This window comes from Ranitomeya imitator, chromosome 2 (assembly GCF_032444005.1).
Source record: "Ranitomeya imitator isolate aRanImi1 chromosome 2, aRanImi1.pri, whole genome shotgun sequence".
NCBI lineage: Eukaryota > Metazoa > Chordata > Amphibia > Anura > Dendrobatidae > Ranitomeya > Ranitomeya imitator.
In genome coordinates, this window is record NC_091283.1 from 205,986,209 (window position 1) to 206,007,743 (window position 21,535).

The 21,535-nt window shown below is 45.2% G+C and overlaps 1 protein-coding gene across 1 annotated transcript in view; it reads right to left on the reverse strand.

Moving 5' to 3' along the window:
* LOC138662662 (keratin, type I cytoskeletal 18-like) overlaps positions 1 to 21,535 on the reverse strand; it is a 48,316-nt gene that overhangs the window by 6,577 nt on the left and 20,204 nt on the right. Inside the window, exons 3-6 of the mRNA XM_069748528.1 lie at positions 17,601 to 17,683; positions 15,612 to 15,768; positions 11,134 to 11,298; positions 10,869 to 10,994 (exon numbers count right to left, since the gene is read on the reverse strand). Coding sequence (XP_069604629.1) covers positions 10,869 to 10,994; positions 11,134 to 11,298; positions 15,612 to 15,768; positions 17,601 to 17,683 — 531 coding nt within the window. The remainder of the gene's footprint in view (positions 1 to 10,868; positions 10,995 to 11,133; positions 11,299 to 15,611; positions 15,769 to 17,600; positions 17,684 to 21,535) is intronic.

Here is a 21,535-nt window from a genome sequence, read left to right on the forward strand (position 1 = left end):
GAATGGCATAGGATGAGAAATGTCCCGCAAAAGCCTCTGCTGACAAGCTGACTGGTAGCACACTCATTTCTGTATAGTCAGTTGGTGATATTTTGCAATGAATGTAAGCTCTTGTGAATCGTGAAATAACAGTGTTACTATGTAATATCTGATTTTATTTGTACATGATGTCTCCTCACAGTTCATCTCCCTACTATTTAACCTGATGTTTACTGCCTGTTGTCAAGAGTAATCCATCTCAAGCAAAGACAGTAAGATTACGGGAAGCAGATCTTTGTCTCTCTGCTCCTGCTCTCCAGTCTGCAGAACTTTACAATATAGATGCCGCTCCAATACTAAGCCTTGGGCTTGATGTCACCAGATAATACAAAGGTGACATCAACCCAACAAATATGAATCCCACTTACCACTGCCACAGAGCAAATGGGAAGAGCCGGGCAAAGCGCCAGAATAGTTTCTGGGTCAGTTGCGAGCTACTATTTTTAGGCTGGGGGGAGCCAATATCCATGGCCCCTTAACAGCCTGAGAATTCCAGCTCCCAGCTGTCTGCTTTAGCTTGGCTGGTTGTCAAAATGGGGGGGACCCCACACCAGGTTTTTTAAATTATATGTTTAAATATTTAAAAAATACGGCTTGGGGACCTACTCTGTTCTTGATAACCTGCCTTGCTAAAGCTGACATCTGAGGGTTGCAGCCTGCATCTGTCAGTTTTGCCTCGCTGTTAATACAAAATACAGGGGAACTTCATGTCATCTTTTATTTATTTATTTAAAGTGCAGGCGGTGGCTGATGAATACTCCCATCAGCCGCGACCTATTGTTGCTGTTAACAGTTGAATACAACTCTCAAGATAGTCCCATGCTAGTGCTGATTGAGGAGCGAACAGGGGACAGTGATGTGAGATGTTTTCTTCAGGAGCAGAACAACAAAGGAATCGAGCGCACTGCTAAATACCAAATACAATAATGGAATACAAAACTATGAGGGTGCGGAAGCAGTAATAAAAATAGACTGAATCACAACAAGAAAAAGCATTACTGCAAAGATACGCACTCCATCAAAGAATAAATCACAATAAAGATAAAATAACACAGACTGATATTTATTGACAAATCAAAAAAGCACACTACAAACGATAAAAACACAGTTAAAAACATGTAAACAACATCAAAACCACACAGGTTATAAAGACCATACCTCAGTGTGATAAGGCGACTAAACAGAGACCTACTGGCTCATGGGGTATATGCGCAAAAAAATATATATATCAGACAGAATCAAAAATAGTGCCATAATGGTCCATATAGAACCATACAGAAATGAAGGCAGTAATAGGCACAGAGATTTTGTCTATAAAAAATGAAAAAAAGGCAAAATGAGCCAGAGTGAGGCTGAAAAGCCACCAAGATACAATAGTATTATTATTATTATTATTATTATTATTTATTATTATAGCGCCATTTATTCCATGGCGCTTTACATGTGAGGAGGGGTATACATAATAAAACAAGTACAATAATCTTGAAAAATACAAGTCACAACTGGTACAGGAGGAGAGAGGACCCTGCCCGCGAGGGCTCACAATCTACAAGGGATGGGTGAGGATACAGTAGGTGAGGGTAGAGCTGGCCGTGCAGCGGTTTGGTCAATCGGTGGTTACTGCAGGTTGTAGGCTTGTCGGAAGAGGTGGGTCTTCAGGTTCTTTTTGAAGGTTTCGATGGTAGGCGAGAGTCTGATATGTTGTGGTAGAGCATTCCAGAGTAGGGGGGATGCACGAGAGAAATCTTGTATGCGATTGTGGGAAGAGGAGATAATAGGGGAGTAGAGAAGGAGATCTTGTGAGGATCGGAGGTTGCGTGCAGGAAAGTACCGGGAGACGAGGTCACAGATGTATGGAGGAGACAGGTTGTGGATGGCTTTATATGTCATGGTTAGGCTTTTGTACTGGAGTCTCTGGGTGATGGGGAGCCAGTGCAGGGATTGACAGAGGGGAGAGGCCGGGGAATAGCGGGGGGACAGGTGGATTAGTCGGGCAGCAGAGTTTAGAGTAGATTGGAGGGGTGCAAGAGTGTTAGAGGGGAGGCCACAGAGCAGGAGGTTACAGTAGTCAAGGCGGGAGATGATGAGGGCATGGACTAGGGTTTTTGCAGATTCTTGGTTTAGGAATGTGCGGATCCGTGAAATATTTTTGAGTTGGAGGCGGCAGGAAGTGGAAAGGGTTTGGATATGTGGTTTAAAGGAGAGATCAGTGTCAAGGATTACCCCAAGACAGCGGGCTTGTGGGACTGGGGAGAGTGGGCAGCCGTTTACTGTAATGGATAGGTTCGTTGGGGAGATCGCGTGAGATGGGGGAAAGATGATGAATTCTGTTTTGTCCATGTTAAGTTTTAGAAATCTAGTGGAGAAGAAGGATGAAATAGCAGACAGACATTGAGGGATTCTGGTTAGTAGGGAGGTGATATCTGGTCCAGAGATGTAGATCTGTGTGTCGTCAGCATAGAGATGATACTGAAAGCCGTGAGATTCTATGAGCTGTCCCAGGCCAAAGGTGTAGATGGAGAAGAGCAGGGGTCCTAGAACTGAACCTTGCGGGACTCCGACAGATAGGGGGCGAGGTGAGGAGGTGGTGTGTGAGTGGGAGACGCTGAATGTACGGTCAGTTAGGTATGATGAGATCCAGGATAGGGCCAATTCTGTGATGCCAAGGGATGAGAGGGTCTGCAGCAGCAGGGAATGGTCCACTGTGTCAAAGGCAGAGGACAGGTCCAGGAGGAGGAGGACAGAGTAGTGTCGCTTGCTCTTGGCGGTTAATAGGTCATTGGTGACCTTAGTTAGGGCAGTTTCAGTGGAGTGGTGTGACCGGAAGCCTGATTGAAAGCGGTCGAAGAAGGAGCAGGAAGATAGATGGGAGGACAGTTCAATATGGACATGTTGTTCCAGTAGTTTTGAGGCAAAGGGGAGAAGTGATATAGGGCGATAGCTAGATACAGAGGATGGGTCAAGAGAGGGCTTTTTGAGGATAGGTGTGATTGTGGCATGTTTAAAGCTTGAGGGGAAAATGCCAGTTGTTAGTGATAGGTTAAAGAGATGGGTTAGGGTTGGGATGAAGACTGTGGTGAGGTTTGGGATGAAGTGGGATGGGAGTGGGTCAAGTGCACAGGTGGTGAGATGCGATCTTGAGAGTAGAGTGGAGAGTCCGTCTTCTGTAATGGTGGAGAAGTTGGTTTTGGAGGTAGAGGGCTGGGTAGTTGGGAGGAAGGGTTCTGGGGGTTGTTTACTAAAATTGTCTCTGATGTTCTCAATTTTCTGCTTGAAAAATGAGGCGAAGTCTTCAGCTGAGATGAGTGGGGAGGGAGGAGGTGCTGGGGGACGGAGGAGAGAGTTGAAGGTGTTGAATAACTGTTTGGGGTTGTGAGACAGGGAGGATATGAGAGATGAGAAGTAGGTTTGTTTTGCTGTGGCGAGCATGGTTTTGAAAGCAGTGAGGGACTGCTTATCAGTATCACTAGATCCTTACAGCATAAATTGGAGGAGACCCCCCCATAGTAATACAACCTGGTGGTACGATGTCCCCACGCGTATCGCCTGGCAGACCAGGCTTCGTCAGGGAAGGTGCTAATTGAGCTGTCTACCAGCCTTAAATACTATTAACAAAATAACCTGATACAATACCGGTGTGGGCCGGCGGCAAAGGACTGGAGGACCATAGAGGACCGGAAAGCAAGTCGCAGAGATAATTCGTATAGAGCGCCGCAGCGCACGACGTCAGCAGGCATGCAGAGAGCAAGTAACCATGGCGCATAGAACCGGAAAGCAAGTCGCAGGGATGACTCGTATAGAGCGCCGCAGCGCATAACGTAAACAGGCGTCCAGAGAAATGGTAACCATTATGCGCTGCGGCGCTCTATATGAGTCATCCCTGCGACTTGCTTTCCGGTTCTATGAGCCATGGTTACTTGCTCTCTGCATGCCTGCTGACGTCGTGCGCTGCGGCGCTCTATACGAATTATCTCTGCGACTTGCTTTCCGGTCCTCTATGGTCCTCCAGTCCTTTGCTGCCGGCCCACACCGGTATTGTATCAGGTTATTTTGTTAATAGTATTTAAGGCTGGTAGACAGCTCAATTAGCACCTTCCCTGACGAAGCCTGGTCTGCCAGGCGATACGCGTGGGGACATCGTACCACCAGGTTGTATTACTATGGGGGGTCTCCTCCAATTTATGCTGTAAGGATCTAGTGATACTATTGTATCTTGGTGGCTTTTCAGCCTCACTCTGGCTCATTTTGCCTTTTTTTCATTTTTTATAGACAAAATCTCTGTGCCTATTACTGCCTTCATTTCTGTATGGTTCTAGATGGACCATTATGGCACTATTTTTGATTCTGTCTGATATATATATTTTATTGCGCATATACCCCATGAGCCAGTAGGTCTCTGTTTAGTCGCCTTATCACACTGAGGTATGGTCTTTATAACCTGTGTGGTTTTGATGTTGTTTACATGTTTTTAACTTGTTTTCTTCAGCACCCAGCATCGGGGAACAGCGCGACTTGTACCGCTGATTCCCAGGTGCCAGTACGTGTCACATTGATGACACAGGGATGTCATCAGTGTGCACACGTACAGGACGTTTTGTGGCCCGTGCTGCTACCGGAAACATTGACGTCTGAAAGAGCCCTTAGTGAACTTGGTCATTTACTGAATTTTGGCCGACTTTTGACAAATTTTGGGAAAAAAATCTAAGGAATCCAAACATAAATTTGAATGTGCAACATTCATGCCGAATTTCAGATTGGTGAACATTTTCCGAACAAGTTCACTTTTAGCAGTCCGTTAAACCAACTGCATTACACCGTGACATAACGCGGTGTAACGCAGTCTGTTAACGCTGCCATTAACACTGTGTGACAAACTTTTTACTATTGCTGCTGCCTATGCAACATCAATAGTAAAAAGATATAATGTTAAAAATAATAATAAAAAAAAATGGTGCTATTCTCACCCTTCGCCTTCCACCGATGCGCGCGAGCAGCAAGGCTGCCGCCAGCTTCCGTTCCCAGAGATGCATTGCAAAATTACCCAGATAACTTAGCAGTCTTGCGAGACCACTAAGTCATCTGGGTAATTTTGCAATGCATCACTGGGAACGGAAGCTGGCGGCAGCCTCGCACGCATCCGGACAACTTCAGTGAATGGCGGAGGGTGAGTATATAACTATTTTTTATTTTAATTATTTTTTTTAACAGAGATATGGTGCCCACACTGCTGTATACTACGTGGGCTATGTTATATACTGCGTGACTGATATATACTACATGGGCAGTGTTATATACTGCGTGGGCTGTGTTATATACTGCGTGGGCTGTGCTATATATTACGTGGGCTGTGTTATATACTGCGTGACTGAAATATACTACGTGGGCTGTGTTATATACTGCGTGACTGATATATACTACGTGGGCTGTGTTATATACTACGTGGGCTGTGTTATATACTGCGTGGGCTGTGCTATATATTACGTGGGCTGTGTTATATACTGCATGACTGAAATATACTACGTGGGCTGTGTTATATACTGCGTGGGCTGTGTTATTTACTGCATGGGCTGTGTTATATACTACATGGCTGCTATATACCACGTGGCTGTGCTATATACTATGTGGCTGCTATATACTATGTGGCTGCTACATACTATGTGGCTGCTATATACTACGTGGCTGTGCTATATACTACATGGCTGTGCTATATACTACGTGGCTGTGCTATATACTACATTATTGTGCTATATACTACGTGGCTGTGCTATATACTATGTGGCTGTGCTATATACTATGTGGCTGTGCTATATACTACATACTACGTGGCTGTGCCATATACTATGTGGCTGTGCTATATACTACATACTACGTGGCTGTGCTATATACTACGTGGCTGTGTTATATACTACGTGGTTGTACTATATCCTGCACTCCGAACCCCCGACATCCTGCGACCAATCAACGACAGACGCAGTCCAGCCGCGAATTGACGCAGGATTTAAACCACGCTTCGCCTGGCCGCGACCAATCAGCGATATTGGCGTGGTATTTAATCCCTTCATGACCTTGGGATTTTTCATTTTTCCGTGTTCGTTTTTCACTCCCCTCCTTCCCAGAGCCATAACTTTTTTATTTTTTCGTCAATTTGGCCATGTGAGGGCTTATTTTTTGCGGGACGAGTTGTACTTTTGAACGACGTCATTGGTTTTAGCATGTTGTGTACTAGAAAACGGGAAAAAAATTCCAAGTGCGGTGAAATTGCAAAAAAAGTGCAATCCCACACTTGTTTTTTGTTTGGCTTTTTTTGCTAGGTTCACTAAATGCTAAAACTGACCTGACATTATGATTCTCCAGATCAGTACGAGTTCATAGACACCTAACATGACTAGGTTATTTTTTACCTAAGTGGTGGAAAAAAATTCCAAACTTTGCGAAAAAAAAAAACAATTGCACCATTTTCCGATACTCGTAGCGTCTCCATTTTTCGTGATCTGGGGTCGGATGAGGGCTTATTTTTTCTGTGCCGAGATGACATTTTTAATGATAGCATTTTGGTGCAGATACGTTCTTTTGATCGCCCGTTATTGCATTTTAATGCAATGTCGCAGCGACCAAAAAAAACGTAATTCTGGCATTTCGAATTTTTTTCTCGCTACGCCGTTTAGCGATCAGGTTAATGCTTTTTTTTAATTGATAGATTGGGCGATTCTGAATGTGGCGATACCAAATATGTGTAGATTTGATTTTTTTTTATTGATTTATTTTGATTGGGGCGAAAGGGGGGCGATTTAAACTTTTATATATTTTTTTCACTTTTTTTTACTTTTGCCATGCTTCAATAGCCTCCATGGGAGGCTAGAAGCAGGCACAGCACGATCGGCTCTGCTACATAGCAGCGATCTGCTGTTCGCTGCTATGTAGCAGAATTACAGGTGTGCTGTGAGCGCCGACTACAGGGTGGCGCTCACAGCTACCGGCGATCAGTAACCATAGAGGTCTCAAGGACCTCTATGGTTACAATACTGAAGCATCGCCGACCTCCGATCATGTGACGGGGGTCGGCGATGACGTCATTTCCGGCCGCCCGGCCGGATGCGGTAGTTAAATGCCGCTGTCTGCGTTTGACAGCGGCATTTAACTAGTTAATAGGCGCGGGCAGATCGCGATTCTGCCCAGGCATATTACGGGCACATGTCAGCTGTTCAAAACAGCTGACATGTCCCGGGTTTGATGCGGGCTCACCGCCGGAGCCCGCATCAAAGAGGGGCTTCTAACCACCGGCGTACTATCCCGTCCGAGGTCAGAAAGGGGTTAAACACCGCTTCGGTCATTGGCCGCGCCCAGTGGGCCGCGACCAATCAGCGACAGGCGCTGTCCGGCCGCGAATTGGTGCCAGATTTGAACCACGCTTCGCTGATCGGCCAGCTGGGCGCGACCAATCAGCAATATTGGCGTGGAATTTAACCCCCACTCACAGCGCGACGTACATACATGCATACATATTCTAGAATACCCGATGCGTTAGAACCATCTAGTATAGAACTAGAACCATCTAGTATATTATATGGAGTCATTACAAGCAGAGTGATCTATTTCAAGGGTTAATTTCTGTTGATGTTGATGATTATGGCTTACAGCCAATGAAAACCCAAAAGTCATTATCTCAGTAAATTAGAATACTTTATAACACCAGCTTGAAAAAATGATTTTAAATTCTGAAATGTTGGCCTACTGAAATGTATGTTCGGTAAATGCAGTCAATACTTTGTTGGGTCTCCTTTTGCATCATTTACTGCATCAATGCGGCGTGACGTGCAGCCTGTGAAGTCATGTGGCAAGGCTCGTTAAAGGGTCGATATTGACTTTTAGGATTGCTACTTCCAATAGGTGGCACTATAGTTCTAGTCCTTTTCCCCTCTGGAGAGATAATTTGCATCAATCCATGGTTACATAAATCTACAAAAAGAAAAAAATTCAGGACTGTACTGTAGCTACTCCTAGAAGTGAGCATACTGTTAAAATCATTCTAAGAGCACAATGGCAATGTGCAAATAGGTGATAAAGAAACAAAAATATGCAAATTGTCTCTTGACAGAGGAAGTGGACTTGAACTCTGTTGCCTCCTATTTGAATGTAGTAATCCTACTTTTTTGTATTGAAGAACTGAAATAAATTACATTTTTGATGATATTCTAATTTTGTGAGAAGCACCTGTATATAGTAGGGATCCATGTCCTCAGGTAGGCTTTAGAAAGCAATCACAAAGGCAATGCGATTCAACACCAAAACAGTCTTTTCTGGGCACAAAGGTATAACAGCAAATGCACAGTTCATTCAGCAGGCACATATATGTCAGTAAAAAAAAAAAAAAACCCTAAACATAGATGCCCTCTCGGCCAACAGGGGGCGTACCTCTAGGCCTAAACATATACACCTAAAAAAACACACAAACCGCCAAACCCACAAATAATGCCCCGATCCACAGGATCATGAGGGGAGGGGTAATAAACCCAGGTCTGTGCATATAAATTAGAGGTACTACAGAAGTATGCCAATATAATTTTATTAAAGTATAAATATACAAAACAAACAAATATGAAAAATTATATGAAAGAGACAAAAAACGGGTATTCTAGGGGGAACAGCTAAAAAATAGCATGTGAAGGATGGAATCACACAATGCTAAAGACAGCAAGAAAAAATACATATAGAGCGCCCTACTCTGACTGCAGACAGATGGAAAGGAAAAAATACTCGGGGACAATGCTCCTAGATGTGCGCAAAATATGAACAGTGGGCAAACCCCTATGTCAAAAACCCTGAAATAAGATAGTAATCAGGGAGCGTGTCACAAGGTGCAAGCAGCATAGTTATGAATACAAGAAGTAAGCTAGAAATGATATGCTATTACCTTGAGACATGACGGCGGTGAATAACCAGGTGCTGCAGGCAGAGAGGGAAAACCTCGACGCGCGTTTCACCTGAATGGCTTCGTCAGGAGGTGTGGTCATTAAAAGGAAAGGCCGGGGTTTAAGTAGGGGGATGGAAGGGCGGGTGGTCCTATCGGCGCACAGACCGGGATGATGTGAGTAACCGCGCACAGCCGGGCGAGCCGCGCGCCATGGAACATGGGCGGGAGGACAGTCGTCATCTCCGCCCATCCCCATGGTAACGCGGCCAACCCCCAATGCCGCCCGGGATATCACAGCGCATGTCCGGAGTGCGCACAAACCAAAAGTCGGGAGGGAGGAGAAAAGATGCTGCGCCGAGTAAGTATGAAGTGCGAGGGCATGCAAGTGTAGCGGTGAACCAAACCGCTAATATCTCTGGCGAATGTTCACCCTCGACAGTGACGCAGAGTCTTATCCATCAGCAGTGTAAGTGCCCATTGTCGGTACTATCACACAGAGGGGCGGGATCACGGGTTTACTTCCACCCACTCTGCGTCACTGTCGAGGGTGAACATTCGCCAGAGATATTAGCGGTTTGGTTCACCGCTACACTTGCATGCCCTCGCACTTCATACTTACTCGGCGCAGCATCTTTTCTCCTCCCTCCCGACTTTTGGTTTGTGCGCACTCCGGACATGCGCTGTGATATCCCGGGCGGCATTGGGGGTTGGCCGCGTTACCATGGGGATGGGCGGAGATGACGACTGTCCTCCCGCCCATGTTCCATGGCGCGCGGCTCGCCCGGCTGTGCGCGGTTACTCACATCATCCCGGTCTGTGCGCCGATAGGACCACTCGCCCTTCCATCCCCCTACTTAAACCCCGGCCTTTCCTTTTAATGACCACGCCTCCTGACGAAGCCATTCAGGTGAAACGCGCGTCGAGGTTTTCCCTCTCTGCCTGCAGCACCTGGTTATTCACCGCCGTCATGTCTCAAGGTAATAGCATATCATTTCTAGCTTACTTCTTGTATTCATAACTATGCTGCTTGCACCTTGTGACACGCTCCCTGATTACTATCTTATTTCAGGGTTTTTGACATAGGGGTTTGCCCACTGTTCATATTTTGCGCACATCTAGGAGCATTGTCCCCGAGTATTTTTTCCTTTCCATCTGTCTGCAGTCAGAGTAGGGCGCTCTATATGTATTTTTTCTTGCTGTCTTTAGCATTGTGTGATTCCATCCTTCACATGCTATTTTTTAGCTGTTCCCCCTAGAATACCCGTTTTTTGTCTCTTTCATATAATTTTTCATATTTGTTTGTTTTGTATATTTATACTTTAATAAAATTATATTGGCATACTTCTGTAGTACCTCTAATTTATATGCACAGACCTGGGTTTATTACCCCTCCCCTCATGATCCTGTGGATCGGGGCATTATTTGTGGGTTTGGCGGTTTGTGTGTTTTTTTAGGTGTATACATATATGTCAGTGCGGGCTCACCCGATCAGATTACAGTCCTTTGTCCTGCAGAAAACTTTACACAAAGAATAAGAGCTACCAATCGACATATCACCTTAAGCCCGAGCACCCACAGAATCCAGCGCCAAGCAGTAGAGTTCATCTCCATTAATAGTTCACACTGACAAGGCTGCAGCTTTCATATGTTACTCTGCAGCTCCAACACACAGACTGCTCAGCTTTCCTAGCTGACCCATTTAGTTTCCACTCAGAGAGAGACCCCAGTGCAACTCTCGCTCAGCTACAGCTCACATTTTGTCTGGCCACTCACCAGCAGCACAGTTGACTGATCAACATCTATCAGACTGACACCTCTAGTGAGCACAGTCCCTGGTACTAGTCAACAGCTGGGCAGAGCTAGAACTTAAGCCTTTCCTACCAGGCTCTGCTACTATATATATACCCCTGATGATCACCTGACTTCCGGCGGTCTCTAGTTCCAGCTGCAGTCCCTGTAACACGGTCCGCTTCTCTCGTACTTCATCTTGTGCTCTCCTAATGTCTTCATCGTCTTTTGTGATTTGAAGGTTTACCGCTTCATACTGCAAAACAAATGACAGATTTACATTCCACAGGAACAGCACAGTGACGTATTGTACTAGACACACGGCCATGGCGGCCATTCACAAGCTGCACTGGGGGCTGCCGTCCATTCTAACCCCATATGTGTATAAACCCTACCTGGGTCTGGAACAGAGCATCTGCTTCCTCCTTATTTTTCTTTATTATAGCCTCATACTGCGCACGAATTTCAGACAAGACGGACGTGAGATCGGGTCCCTGAACTGCATCTACAGCAACTTCAACTTTTCCTCTTTCGAGTTTGTCCTTGAGAGCAGCAACATCCTGCGGGACACAATGTATGTCAGGTCATATGCAACATACGTCAATTCAACCCTTCTAGAAATCTTCCCCAAAGTCATGTTATATATATGTCCAGTGCACTAATAAATTACTGTGTTATAGTGTAGCCATTTTACTGATACAGAGGTGCAAATGGACTGTATAGCCATAGAGATAAAGGCAACTTTTCTACCGTTTCAGGCCGGCAAAACCATTGGCATCATGGCTGCAACTTTATAGAAAGATGGTTTTCTCTGAAACACTACAGCATTCAGATAAAACAGATGAAACACAACCCAGCTGGCCAGGGGGAGAAATGTCTGCTGGGTGGCTTCCCTCTGGCATCTCCCTGTCTGGCTCAGCTTGATTGACAGGTATCTTCCCATGTATGGCCTCTTCTGTAATAACAGAGCCTTCTTAGTTTTTTAATTATGAGTATGGTCCAGAAGGTATAAAATGACAGTCGGGTACTGTGCTGGCCAGTAGATATCTCCCTTCTATCTAACTTGCTGCATACTGCCTGTTGTAAAGTGCAATCCATCACTAGGAAATGGGGGTAGGTCTTTATTTCTCTGCTCTTGCTGTCCTGTTAAACTACAAACAGGCAAAATAGATAGGTTGGTTTTTAGTTCAAATCAGGCAGAAACATAGGACAATGGAAGGAATAATGCATGCTGGGTTGTGAAGGAAGGGATGCTAGCAGAATAATAATGAAAATGAGTAGCCAACTCAAAAAAGAGGGGATGGCAAGTAAGAGAGCATATAGATCAGGACAGTTGCTGGACTGGTATGTTCTTTTCTGAATATTTAGCTCAGTGGATCAACAATTGGGATTAAGAGATGAAGATTAGTTCTTTTGGAGTGGACTTGATCATGCTTTATGGTTGTACATCTACCCTTCCTTTTATTCTTTCCCATTCCTCGGATGAACTCTGTATCAGAAAAACGCATACCGTATTTTTCGGACTACAAGACGCACTTTTTCCCCCCCAAAAAAGGGGGGAAAATGGGGGGTGCATCTAATAGTCGCAATGCAGGCTTACCGTGGCGGCAGAGGTGCGGCGGCAGAGGAGGCGCAGTAAGTGGGGTCCCTTTCTCCGGTGAGGTGATGCAGCAGCCCGGTAAGCAGCAGAGCCAGGTGAATCCTTTTGTTATCGGTGGTGGCGGCCATTTTCCTGAGGCCGCGCGTGCGCAGATGGAGCGCTCTGCTTCCCGGGGCTTCAGGAAAATGGCCGCCACGATCTCCATCTGCGCACGCGCGGCCTCCCGCGGCCATTTTCCTGAAGCCCCGGGAAGCAGAGCGCTTCATCTGCACACGCGCGGCCTCAGGAAGATGGCCGCCCCCACCGATAACAACAGGATTCACCCGGCTCTGCTGCTTACCGAGCTGCTGCATCACCTCACCGGAGAAAGGGACCCCGCTTACTGCCACACCTCTGCCACCGCAGGATTCAACCGGCTCTGCTGCTTACAGGGCTGCTGCATCACCATACCGGGGAAAGGGACCCCTCTCAATCCATACCTCTCACTGCGCCTCCTCATCCCAGCACCTCCTCATCCCAGCACCTCCTCATCTCAGCACCTCCTCATCTCAGCACCTCCCCACCTCTGCCGACACCATGCCTCCTGTGACCCTGCTCTGCCACCGCCAGCCCTCAGGTAAGATACTGTAAATTCGGACAATAAGACGGACCTCCATCTTATAAAAAATATTTTTTTCTGCAATTTTCACCCCAAATTTGGGGTGCGCCTTATGGTCCGGTGCGTCTTAGGCTACTTTCACACTAGCGTTTTCTGCAATCCGTCACAATGCGTCGTTTTGCAGAAAAAACGCATCCTGCAAAAGTGCTTGCAGGATGTGTTTTTTCCCCATAGACTTGTATTGACGACGCATTTGCGACGGATTGCCACACGTCGCATCCGTCGAGCGACGGATGCGTCGTGCTTCTGCGGACCATCGGGAGCAAAAAACGCTACATGTAACGTTTTTTGCTCCTGACGGACCGCTTTTTCCGACCGCGCATGCGCGGCCGGAACTCCGCCCCCACCTCCCCGCACCTCACAATGGGGCAGCGGATGCGCCGGAGAAATGCATCCGCTGCCTCCATTGTGCAATGTGCTAAACGCTAGCGTCGGAATCTCTCCCCGACGCATTGCGACGGGGAGATTCCGACGCTAGTGTGAAAGTAGCCTTATAGTCCGAAAAATACGGTATATTAAGAAATGAATCACAGGATCGGCCCTTGTCTAAATTCATAAGTCCATTTCCATTGTTATATCCTTCAGAAAGTCACTTTTTTCTCCTGTTTTACATACTTTTTACATCCATTTTTAAAAACTGAAACAGGAAGACTGTCTAACTTATATTTCCATTGACGCTTAGGAGTGGGTCACTTAAAAACAGATGGAAAAAGGCCGTTTTCCATTTTTTCATTTGTCTTTGACGGATCCCCATAGGATAGAATGGCTGCGTCTGGTCCGCAAAAACGAATGAAAATGGGACGTGCAGTGAGTTTGAGAGAACGGACGCATAAATCGATTTAAAAAAGAAAAAGCATGTGTGAATGGTTCCATTAAACTCTATGAGCCAGTGAGCTGTCCGGAGAAGTGAATGCGGCCTGAGCAATACGATGTACAAGGTTCTGCATTCACTTCATAATTTTTTTTTCATTTTGATCCAGAAGATATTAAAAAAGTAATTGCTATGTCATAAATCAATAGTGTGCATGAAAGTAAGCAACTTTGTAATGTATCTTGTCATTAAAATCTTCTTTCTCCTCCTGGATTTGTCTTTTGTTCTCAGTTCATGGATTTAATCGGAGATAGGAAATGACAGTTGGTGCTTATAGCATTCTATGGAGAGGGGAGGAGCTAGCTGCAGGCACCTCCCCTCATCATAGACTCTCATAAGCACCAACTGTCATACGGAGAAGGGAGGAGCTAGCTGCAGGCACCTCCCCTCATCATAGACTCTCATAAGCACCAACTGTCATATGGGGAGGGGAGGAGCTACCTGCAGGCACCTCCCCTCATCATAGAATCTCATAAGCACCAACTGTCGTATGGAGAGGGGAGGAGCTAGCTGCAGGCACCTCCCCTCATCATAGAATCTCATAGGCACCAACTGTCGTACGGAGAGGGGAGGAGCTAGCTGCAGGCACCTCCCCTCATCATAGAATCTCATAGGCACCAACTGTCGTACGTAGAAGGGAGGAGCTAGCTGCAGGCACCTCCCCTCATCATAGAATCTCATAAGTACCAACTGTCATACGGAGAGGGGAGGAGCTAGCTGCAGGCACCTCCCCTCATAGAATCTCATAAGCACCAACTGTCGTATGGAGAGGGGAGGAGCTAGCTGCAGGCACCTCCCCTCATCATAGAATCTCATAGGCACCAACTGTCGTACGGAGAGGGGAGGAGCTAGCTGCAGGCACCTCCCCTTATCATAGAATCTCATAAGCACCAACTGTCGTATAGAGAGGGGAGGAGCTAGCTGCAGGCACCTCCCCTCATCATAGAATCTCATAAGCACCAACTGTCGTATAGAGAGGGGAGGAGCTAGCTGCAGGCACTTCCCCTCATCATAGAATCTCATAGGCACCAACTGTCGTACGGAGAGGGGAGGAGCTAGCTGCAGGCACCTCCCCTCATAGAATCTTATAAGCATCAACTGTCATATGGAAAGGGGAGGAGCTAGCTGCAGGCACCTCCCCTCATCATAGATTCTCATAAGCACCAACTGTCGTACGGAGAGGGAAGGAGCTAGCTGCAGGCACCTCCCCTCATCATAGAATCTCATAAGCACCAACTGTTGTATAGAGAGGGGAGGAGCTAGCTGCAGGCACCTCCCCTCATCATAGAATCTCATAAGCACCAACTGTCGTATAGAGAGGGGAGGAGCTAGCTGCAGGCACCTCCCCTCATAGAATCTCATAAGCACCAACTGTCGTACGGAAAGGGGAGGAGCTAGCTGCAGGCACCTCCCCTCATCATAGATTCTCATAAGCACCAACTGTCGTACGGAGAGTGGGAGGAGCTAGCTTCAGGCACCTCCCCTCATCATAGAATCTCATAAGCACCAACTGTCATATGGAGAGGGGAGGAGCTAGCTGCAGGCACCTCCCCTCATCATAGAATCTCATAAGCACCAACTGTCACCTTCTATCTCAGAAATGGGAGGAGAAAGAAGCAGATTTCTCGGATAATATATATTACACGGTTTCTTCTTTTCGTGTGTTCAATTGATTTATGAAATGAAAATAAAATCGATGGTTGCTCGTTAACAGTTCCTCCTCCGGTTAGCTAGTTAATGGTACCTGCTTGTGGTCGCTCTGTACGGTCCGCAGCTCGCTCTGCAGGCTCTCTACGTCCGCTCTCAGGCTGTCATTTATAACCACATGCTCGTCCTTTGTTTTCCGCAGTGAGTTCATGTCCCGTTCCACAGACTGACGTAAGGCCGATTCCATGCCCCACCTAATAAAAGCACAATGTGTGTATTCATGGTGAAGGTGCAATGCCTAGCTGTGCAGATTATCACCACTTCAAGGCATACCTGGCGAGGATTAAAGTGAATTTCCCTTAATAAAGCCGGCCAGCTTACTTTATAGCTTGGTATGGGGTTCATTTACTTTTGATACAGTTATTAAAAAAAGCTTATTCCCAGTGTTTCTGAGCTAATAAAATATTGTGCTGGAGACGGAGTCTGCACCATTTCTACATCTCGCGTTTTTGCTGCATTTTTGATGCAGAGTTTTTCCTCACTTATTAATTTGGGTGAAATCTTCAGCAAAAATGCTGAAAGACTACACAGGCTGCAGATATAAACCGGGAGGTCACAAATAAGAGACTCCAGGATTCTCATTCACTTTGCCGGCATCAGGAAAGCCTTCGGGTTTTGTGACAAATCTGCTCTGAGAAAATGCAGCAAAAACGCAATGTGTGTACAGAGTCTTAAGAGATCTTTGTGATCAATTAGCAAAATAAAGTAAATAATGTCAATGAACAAAAGAGAAATCTAAGTCACATCTATAATTGATGACCGCCTTTTGCCTTCAAACGACATAATTTCTTATCTGCACTTTTGCACAATTTATGTAGGAGCTCGGCAGGAGTTTGTACCAAACATCTTGGAGAACTGACCCCAGATCTTCTGTATAAATCCTTCTGTCTCTTCCTGTGATCCCAGATAAAATGAATGATGTGAGATCAGGGCTCTGCGGGGGCCGGATCATCACTTCCGGGACTCCTTGTTCTTCTTTACGCTGAAGATCGTTCTTAATGACATCGGCTAGATGTTTGGGGTTGTTGTCCGGCTGCAGAATAAATTTGGAGCCAATCAGATGCCTCCTTGATGTCATTGCATGATGTCTAAGTATTGTCCTGTATTTCTTGGCATTGAGGATGTGGAAGTGATGGTCCGGCCCTTGCAGAGCCCTGATCTCACATCATCCAGTCTGTCTGGTATCACAGGAAGAGACAGAAGGATCCACACACGTGACCTCTATAGAAGATCTGTGGTCAGTTCTCCAAGATGTTTGGAACAACCTCTTTGCTGATTTCCTTTAAAAACTTTGTGCAAGTACCTAGAAGAATGTATGATGTTTGGAAGACAAAGGCCTATCATAGCAAATATTGATGTCATTTAGATTTCTTTTTGTTCATTTATTTTGTTGATAAAAATAAAATATTAACACTTCTATTTTTTTAAAGCCTTCCTACTTTGGAACATTTTTGCAACACCTGCCTAAAACTTTTGCACAGTACTCTCTCTCTCTCTTTCTCTCTCTCTATATATACACTGTATATGGATCGTATTAAATATAGGTGAGTCTGCTTTACAGATTCTCAGAGAAAACTGGTTGGACCATAGGAGGCCGCTTGTGTCTGTGAGCCACCTTACAGTGTATTGCCTCTAGGGATGAGGTTAGGGTGTGCACAACTAGGCAATTGCCTAGGGCCCTCATTGTCTATGGGAACTTCCGAGGACAAGATTCTCAAGAACAATCTAAAGCCATCCAACATGCAGATGATGGAAGTATGGAAGTTGAATTTTAGTATTTCTCAGGAGCTATATGGTAATATTTTGTGGGGTCATTATGGCTCTATTATTTGGATGTTGCATATTATTTCAATGATATTATGTGTGCTGTATAAGGCTCTATCGTCTTGGTACTATATGGTAGTATGTTGGCATTTTGGTGGCTATTAACAGCTTTTTTGCTTGTTTCCGTGGTCTCATTTTCAATAAAACCAGCGCTGATTGCCGGTACGAGCGCTCAGATATGCCGTCCATTACTTATACTTACTTCTCCTTGAAGTCATTTGCAGCCAGTTTACTGTTATCAATAGCCAGTAAGAGCTTCGTATTCTCGGAGATTGAATCTGTAATCTATAGGTATAATATTTTTATTGTTTGACATTTAATTGTTTACTTTGATATAAAAAAAATCAGAAATACATACATTATAATATATTCTGTCAGAGAAATATGATTCTTTCTCCATTTAGGAGCCACCCTTTTTCCTCCCCTACGCTCCTAATCATTCACTCACAAAAACAGCTAAAATCCTTGTGTCTGTCAAAGCTGCTGTCGTTCCTGAACATGCACAGCAGCTATTCTCAACCCACTAGCTCAGAGACAACTGAAACTGAGAGAGAGCACCTGCAGAAGGGGGAAAACTGGTGAAAAAATGCAGGATACAAATCATATAATAACAAGAAATAATATTTTTTTTCTTTCCATCTCCTATCACACTGCCTTCTCATGAAATTAGAAATAATTCAAAGGTGACGGCAATGACTGAAAGGACTTTTTGTGTAATATGTAAATGCCGCACATAATATGTAAAGGTCATAGAAACAATGGAACACAAGAATAATATGCACAGCGGGGTATGTTCTTCTAAATGTCTAAAGTGAATTCTCTGATATAAATATTAATAAGAGGGGCTCCTTTTACAGGATGAAGTGGTCACTTTTCCTCGGGTGGCCTCTTCAGTGATGACATTTTGACCATATACTGTACAGTCCACACCTGCACTTTTCTATCTCCAATTTGGAAGCACGGGACTATTGTAATTTTTTGCCATTTTAATATTTTACTAGAAGTAACTCTTAATTTGGGTTCTACGCCTTTTTCCTGCACCATTGCAAAAACAGCACATGTATTTGCCCTGTCGGCAGGTATAGAAAAAAACCATTATGGATAAATAAGGCAGTGCAAAGTTTAATAAGACAAAAACAAAGGGCATTCAGAATCCTGAAGGCCGAAAATACAGAAATAGCATTTCATAAGTATAAGGAGCTAAATAAGAAATGTAAACACTAAATCAAGTTAGGCTGGTTTCACAGTTGCGTTGGGCAGAGCTGCGGAGGGCTGTGGAGTTCCTCCGTTAAGCCCCACCCACTGCCACACCTCTTCCATTCAGCTCCGCCTACGTCGGCAGGCTTGCTGCGTACCTATCTTTAACATTGGGTACACAGCCCATGCGAATGTATGCAGATGCCTCTGCATGCGTTGTTTTGATGCTGCGCTGAACTGCATCGAATGCAACATGTTGCATTTTGTTGCGGTCAGCGTGGCGTCAAAACGATGCATGCAGAGGCATCCGCTTACATTCGGATGGCCTGCGTACGCAATGTTAAAGATAGGTACGCAGGACACATGCCGACGTAGGCGGAGCTGAATGGAAGAACTGCGGCATTGGCCGGGGCTTAACAGAGGAACTACGCAGACCTCCGCAGCTCTGCCCTACGCAAATGTGTAGCCTTAGTAAAGTTATCTACAGAGAAACAAATGACCAGCAACATTAAATTAAATCCCTTTTTTTTTTTAATAAATTCATTAACGCCAAAAAGAAAAAATGGATGGTATCAGCCACTTAAAAGATGATAATAACAAGATAAATATAGAGGACAAAGAAAAGGCTGAGATTAGAGATGAGCTAGAGTGCTTGGACAAGGTGTTATCCTAGCGTTCTCGTGTGCTAACCGAGTGTCTTAAGCATGCTCAAATACTTTGAGTCGCGTGGCTGCATGTATTGTCGTTGTTCAACAACAGCAACACATGCAGGGATTGCCTAACAAACAGGCAATCCTTTCATGTGTTGCAGCTATCGAAAAAGCCACATTCATGCAGCCGCGGGGACACGAACATAGTACTAGAACACGCCGAAGATACTCTATTAGCACACGAGCACGCTCGGATAACAGCTTATCTGAGCACACTAGATCATCACTAGGTGAAATATTAAACAGACACTTTACATCTGTGTTCACCAATAAACTGTCTGTCCCAGGACATCATTCAACAAGGCAAAAATCAAAATTCACCACCTGATATAACTAGTTTAACACAAGAATAAGTACGTCTGTGTCTGAGCAAATTAAAGATGTTGTTCACTACTAGGACAGCCCCTTCTCATTCCCCACACTTGGCCCCGATAAAATAAAAAAATAGCCTCTACTCACCTCCTGTGACTGCGCCATTACCCAGCAACGCAAGTGCCGATACTGCGGGAACGTCATTAGCACGGGGATGTGACTATAGGATGTTTTAAGGTACCGTTACACTAAACGACTTACCAACGATCACGACCAGCGATACGACCTGGCTGTGATCGTTGGTAAGTCGTTGTGAGGTCGCTGGGGAGCTGTCACACAGACAGCTCTCTCCAGCGACCAACGATCAGGGGAACGACTTCGGCATCGTTGAAACTGTCTTCAGAGATGCCGAAGTCCCCCTGCAGCACCCGGGTAACCAGGGTAAACATCGGGTTACTAAGTGCAGGGCCGCGCTTAGTAACCCGATATTTACCCTGGTTACCATTGTAAAAGTAAAAAAAAAACAAAAAAAAAACACTACATACTTACATTCCGATGTCTGTCACGTCCCCCGCCGTCAGCTTCCCGCACTGACTGTGTCAGCGCCGGCCATATAGCAGAGCACAGCGGTGACGTCACCGCTGTGCTCTGCTTTACGGCCGGCGCTGACAGTCAGTGCAGGGAAGCTGACGGCGGGGGACGTGACAGACATCGGAATGTGAGTATGTACCGTTTTTTTTTTTACTTTTACAATGGTAACCAGGGTAAATATCGGGTTACTAAGCACGGCCCTGCGCTTAGTAACCCGATATTTACCCTGGTTACAAGTGAACACATTGCTGGATCGGCGTCACACACGCCGATCCAGCGATGACAGCGGGTGATCAGCGACCAAAAAAAGGTCCTGATCATTCCCCAGCGACCAACGATCTCCCAGCAGGGGCCTGATCGTTGGTCGCTGTCACACATAACGAGATCGTTAGCGGGATCGTTGCTACGTCACAAAAAGCGTGACGTTGCAACGATATCGTTAACAAAATCGTTGTGTGAAGGTACCTTTATATTATCGGGTCTAAGTGTGGGGAATGAGAAGATGTCGTCCTAGTAGTGGACAGTATCATTAAATATTGATAAATCCCTCGGCACACATGGCATTCATCCACGGTTACTGAGGGAATTGAGCTCAGTAATTGATAGACCGCTGTGTCTCATATTCTTAGACTCTCTTGTAACAAGGTTGGTGGCACAGGATTAGAGGATGGCTGATGTGGTACCGATATTTAAGAATGGTAATAAGTTGGATCCAGGTAACTACCGTCCGGTAAGCCTGACATCAGTAGTGTGCAAAGTTGTTTGAGGGCATCACAAGAGATGACCTGCAGAAATATATTGCAGAGAATAATATAATAACTGACAACCAGCATGGATTCACGAATGATGAGTCGTGTCTAAACATCATGTTGGGTTTCTATCTGGATGCTGGTAATGCGGCTGATGGGATTTATCTGGACTTTGTTTACATTTCTCTTTTGTTTTTTCACTTTGCATTTTGTTATTTGATAAAAAAAAACTATTATCTCTGCTATTTTTAGAGCATTTTATACTTTGCAGCAGTTTTTCTACACTTGCCTGCTACTTTTGCACATTTTTACTATTTGCATCATCATGAACGTCCATAAGACCAATTGTATATGTCGTGTACACTTTACGTATGGTCTTTACATAGAAAAGTAGGTAAACACACCTGTTGCTGTTAATGCAAACATACCATAAAGTAGTAAATTGCAGGAAACTAATGGGCCGAGAGAGGTACATACGATAAGCCTCCTTTTCAGCTAAAGTCTGACCGTGGTGAATACATTCTGTCACATTAACTAATGACTGACCGTCAAATGGAGCAGACGTCTAATGTTTGGAA